The sequence below is a fragment of the Plasmodium cynomolgi genome, chromosome 12, assembly GCF_000321355.1.
Source record: "Plasmodium cynomolgi strain B DNA, chromosome 12, whole genome shotgun sequence".
Lineage (NCBI taxonomy): Eukaryota > Apicomplexa > Aconoidasida > Haemosporida > Plasmodiidae > Plasmodium > Plasmodium cynomolgi.
Window position 1 is genome coordinate 1,042,554 of NC_020405.1, and position 5,560 is coordinate 1,048,113.

The following is a 5,560-nucleotide window of genomic DNA, read 5'->3' on the forward strand; positions in this document are numbered from 1 at the left end:
ATAATGTTCAGGGTTTAGGGTTTTAGGTTTAGGGTTTAGGGTTTAGGGTTCAGGGTTTAGGTTGTATGTTATAAGGCGTAAGGGTATGGGAATTAAGAAGTCTGTGTGGAGGATACGTGGAAAACTGGAGAATAAAATTTCGGGTTTTGGGTTTAGGGACAACAATATGGCCTGCTACTTAACCGTTTCAGGGTGGATAAAAGAAAAGAAAAGGAGGGAAACAAGAAAAAAAAAATAATAAAAAAACTGCCTTAAAGAGGACGCAAAACAAATTACAGTGCATTTTAAACTCCTCCTTACGGAGGGCACCTTTTTTTTTTTTCTACACACAGCAAACCGGTTAACAATAATAATAAAAATAAAACGGCGGGGAAAAACACTTGCGCAGATCTACGCGATGCTCAGCAGGTCATGTCAAAATTGGGGGTCATAATTTCGAATCGCTGCACAAGCGCGCAGCTTAACACAAACGGGGCATTCGGAAATTGCGAAAAAGCGGCAAACGCAAAGCGAAGTGATCGTACATATGTGCACTGCACACATGTATATATTTATTTACATGTGCATGCTCCTGTGCGACGTGCCCTCCAGGGGCCAAATAAATTGCACAAAATGAACGCTGCGGAATGTGCTTTGTGCCTCTACGCTGGACCAAGAAAATGCGCCTTCGCACACACTGGGCCCGCGCAAATTCGGACAGCCTTTTCACCCTTCAGCTGCGTTCTAGCAGTCGCGGAAATGGCAACCCAATGCCACGATTCCCAAGTGACCGCAACCCCTATGGGGAGTCGGCGTCGCTTTCATACACACTCTCGGCATGGCAAAAGGCAAGCAAAGCACACATCGATAACAAAAGGTTACTTAACAAACACAGTCCACATATTCTTCAAAAAGGTGGATAAGTAATTGTTCTTAAGACGAACTCCAGTCAATTCAATGGATTTCGATTTTGAGTAAATAAGTAAATAAAAGAAATGCATGTATGGCAGATTGTCTTTTTCGATTTTTATTTTCCAGCTGTTGGTTAGTTTCACGATTAGTCTGTTCTTCTCACATTCGATATATTTTCCTCTGATTAACTCCGCTATGCTCCTTTTTGTGTGCTCAAACTCGTTCGAGTACAACCTCGGGGGGTGAAAGTGCTGCGAGGGGGAGGGGCGAGTAGAAGTGCCAAATGGGAGAGCCAAATGGGAGAGCCAAATGGGAGAGCCAAATGGGAGAGCCAAGTGGGAGCGCCAAATGGGAGCGCCAAATGGGAGAGCCAAGTGGGAGCGCCAAATGGGAGCGCCAAATGGGAGGCCGCATGTGCAATCTATCCAAACAAACTCACATCAGCAGGTGACATCTCGACACAGGCATCCCTCTCTCCACGCGCGTGTCCTTCACTTACCGGGTGATTGTATGATCGGAAGTTATAAATATCGTACTTCTCGTCATAATTGATAAACTCCACATCTTTAAAAAATATAAAAACATCAACATTCTTGTTGGCCATGTCCTCCTTGGAAGCACTCTCCTTGTTTTTTCTTTCTACCTTGTACAAGTAATTGTACAAATGATTCCCATTATTGCTAGCAACACTTCTGCTGTCTGTTTGGCCCCTTTTATGTCCTCCCTTGTGGACCCCACTAGGCTCTACATGCTGAACGTGAATCATCTTCTTAAGCATTTCTCTCTCCTTGCACTCGAAGTCTTTCCTATATGTCGAGATTAAGGAGTCTGGAGAAATCATTGAAATGTTTACACAGCATAGATTTCCGTTGGACGTTAGGAGAAAAACTTTGTAAAACAAAATGTTCTTTTTTTCTTCAGCGCAAGAGAAGTCAATAACTTCCTGAAGGGGTGACGTGGAGGAAGTGTGCAATGGTGTAAAAGTTGGGCAATTTTGAAAAACGTGGGGGAAATGACGAGGCGTTGATGGATGGGCCGATGCGGGTGCCTCCCATGTGTGTGGGGGAAACTACGTGCGGATACATAACTCGCCTCCTCCTCCGCATCCGCATCCGCCTCCCCACATCCTGCTCATCCCCGTTTTACCTTCATTTCGACGTCCGTGTAGTGCACTATCACCCCCGAGAGGGTGTACATATTGCCCTGAATTAAATCGTAGTAGAAACTTTTTCCGCTCGCATTTATCTTCGTGTAGTTTCTCAAAAGGGCCATGTGGATTCTGGACAAAACGGGGACTTTAAAAACGTTCGTATAGATAAACGATGGGTAGCAAACCTGCTGCTCCTCTCTCTTAAGTTTGATTTGGCTTTTCCTTCCAGCTTGGTTCCCTTGTGCGCTACTTTGCAAGGTCACCATGTCGTTAAGCTCTTCGAACAATTTGCTCCTATATTTTTCATCCAAATTCATGTACGTCGCATGGGTGGCTTGAAGGACTATGGGCGTGTACTTTTTGCCTCTCCCCAAGAACCCGCTGAATGGGTTCTGCAGGTAACCATCCGGGTAGTAATCTGGGTAGCTTCCTTCGCTAGCTCCATTTCTGCTCTCCATCTCTTTCTTAAAAAAGTGGGATTCAAAAGAGTCATAATTGATTGCCTTCTTCATGTGGTTAGCTTTGTTGTCCCCCTCGAATGTCTCGTAAATAAAATCGTCCAAAATGTCTTCACCAAGCACCTGACTGAATTTGTTGTTCCTGTTTGACTTTTGCACGTACACGTTGAACAGCTGGATGCGGTTCCCCCGCCGCAGGCCTTCGTACGTCTCCATGTCCATCTGGGGAAAAAAAAAACATATACGTATAAGTGTACCTGTAAGTGTACCTGTACGTGAACGTGAACGTGTGCGTGTGCAAAATGGGGGTGAATGCGTCGTCCCCCATCTTCGGGTCCTCACAGCTTCTCATCTGCGCGCGCACTGTCGCTTCCGCTCTGCGACTCACCCGGAAGAGCTTCACTCTGCACAGCGAGTTGATGATGTGCTCGATCTTGTCATCCAGAGATGCCGCCCCCCTTATCCGCTCGCAGGTCGCGAAGTCTATGGCCTGCACGGCGCAAAAGGAAGTGGCCTCGAGGAACATACTCAAGTCGTTCTTCACTTTCGTGTATCGAGCATCCTCCTGAAAGTTCTCCTCCTGCAGGAGCTTGCTCATTTCGTGTCTCAAATTGTAGATAATCTTCTCGTACACATTGCTATGTAGCAGGTAGTACTTCTTCTTTACGGAATCATAGAACCCGTAGGAAAAATCACTCTTGCTGATAATTATGACATCTACAAAGAAGCAGGAATTTCCCCAGTGCTCAATATGTTTAATTCTTTTGGCCCTATATTTTGTCAACCCTACTCTGAGCTTATTCTGTTGATCTATTTCGATCAAATCGTTACTAGAAAGGGCAAACAACATGACGGATTTATGACACAGCTCACTCGGAGTTTGCTCCTGTGGTGTCTGGTTGTGCAAATCAAGGGCATTAATTCTTAACACATTGCCTTGCTTTATTATATTTGACATGAGTAAATTTTTTAAATAAGAATCTTTCGCGATGCAATGTATGTACTCGAAGTTGTCACTCAAAATGAAAACAAATTCGTTGTCTTCTCTTTTTATAATTTTTTCTACTCGCAGATTTACAGGCACTTTGTATGACACCGTGTTATCCTGCATCATTTGCAGGATGGATTTTTTGTTTTTTCTTTCCTCTATATATCGTTTTAGCAATTTGAACATGAACTCGATTGGGGAGGGGGGCTCCACCTCGTCGATGGTTCGAATGGTCAGCATTGACTCGGTGGACCTTCGAATTCTTTGTCCAAATTCATATGTGTAGAGTGGATACTCGGGGGGCGGGAGTCTAGCCACGTCTCCTCTCAGCACCATCCCGCTCGTCCCGTCCACTTCCACCCCACAGTGATGCATATCCCCACGGAGGATGGAACCGTTTTGGAACTGCCCGCTCAAAAATTCACTCTTCACACGGGGACGTAAACTCGGTGTCTCCCCATACGTACACCCTCCTGCGAAGGGGGCAGTATAACCTTCTTCATGCCGCTCATCCTTTTCCTCCTTAACAAGGGGTTTAAAAACGCTGCCACGTTCCCTCTTCAGGGTGCGCTTTTCTCCATTCCTGCATTCTGAGAGGACCTCCCCGAAATGTTCTTTCCCTTCATGGAAGTAACTTCTATTGGGATGGAACCTCTCATCCTCATCCTCAACCTCCCTCTCCCCCTCGCGCAGTAGATTGTACCTTCTTTGGAGCTCCTTCGTGTACTTACGCACCAGCGCCATGGTTACCAATTTGTACTTCTTTAAAAACCAGGCAAAATCGTACGAATGGAAGATGTCGAGCTGTTTCGTGGTCAAAACGAACAGCTCGTACAAGACAGTCACGTCAGCAGTGTAGTACTCATTCAGTTCTTCACTCTTTAGAAAATACAAGTAGTCATTGTCGGACCAATTAAATGTGCACCCCCCTTTATTTTCATTCACATACATGAGGGTGTTTGTCAATCTTCTGTTTCTTTTTAACTTTTTCCTCTTCGCCAAAAGGGTGTACATGTCTCTTATGAACTTCAAGTGGTCTCTCAAGTTGAGGTTTAAATCGAGTTGTTTGTTTTTTTTACCAATGGAAGTGGTATTTGTCTCATTCGTTTGATTAGTTCCTCCCCTTTCGTGAGCCCATTGCGTCCCGCTCGCTTCTTCGCTTAACTTACGCTTCCTCGGATTAACAAAATTATTTTTGCTCTTCACATTACTCCTCAACATTTGTCTTCCTACTCTCCTCTTTGAGGCGTTTCCACCCTCTGCAGAGGTGCTGTCCTTACATTCTATACTGTGCAACAGATTCACCTCCTTGTTTATAATTTCGTTGTAACCCTCCGATTCGTATAGTTCCTCTTCTTTTACTCTTACCCCTTCGTGAAGGGTGCTTCTTCCTGTCTGGTCGCTCCCTTCTGGTAGAATTCCCTTTTGTGTGCACTCCACTTTGATACCCTTCGACTGAGGGTCCCTGCACGCGGACAGTTTCTCACTTTCTTGGTTCTTCTTAACCTCCTCTTCTACTTTGATTTCCCTCTGTCCTGTTATAACATGCTTGTCATGCTCTGACCCATCAGACAGATTCACCTTGTTCGCGTTGCTAAAGTGGGACCCCCTACTCTCCGCTTCCTTCTTCACCCCTTTGTCTTCTTCCCTCCCTGATGGGTGTGCTAACTTGAGGAGGGGGGTATATCCCAACTGATGCTCATTTCTGTGTGCAATTTTGTCCCCATTTCGGATAATGAGATTTATGTTTTTTTTTTCAAGTTGTCTAGGGAGGCAACGCCATCCTCATGCTGCTCGTCGTCCCCGAACAGCCTGTCTCTCATTAGACTTAGCACGTCCTTGTTAATGTTCACTTCCTTCCCGGAGGCATACGCGAAGGAGGCGAGCGGTTGCTCCCTCGCGCCCCCAATGCCAGTGTTACCTCCGATGCTGTTGATATTACTGTTGATATTGCTGTTACTCTTGCTGTTACTGCCACCGCCATCGCCATCGCCACTGCTACTATTATTAGCGTTGCCGCTGACGACAATGTCATCCCCGAACAACGTCTCCCGCATCCGGTTCAGCACGTCC

The 5,560-nt window shown here is 45.7% G+C and overlaps 1 protein-coding gene across 1 annotated transcript in view; it reads right to left on the reverse strand.

Moving 5' to 3' along the window:
- Positions 1 to 857: 857 nt before the first annotated feature.
- The window catches only part of PCYB_123450 (hypothetical protein), a gene marked incomplete at both ends in the record, with an annotated part of 7,094 nt that continues 2,391 nt past the window's right edge, over positions 858 to 5,560 (reverse strand). Inside the window, 4 exons of the mRNA XM_004223678.1 lie at positions 858 to 1,142; positions 1,391 to 1,834; positions 2,038 to 2,721; positions 2,888 to 5,139. Of these exons, the coding sequence (XP_004223726.1) occupies positions 858 to 1,142; positions 1,391 to 1,834; positions 2,038 to 2,721; positions 2,888 to 5,139 (3,665 nt within the window). The remainder of the gene's footprint in view (positions 1,143 to 1,390; positions 1,835 to 2,037; positions 2,722 to 2,887; positions 5,140 to 5,560) is intronic.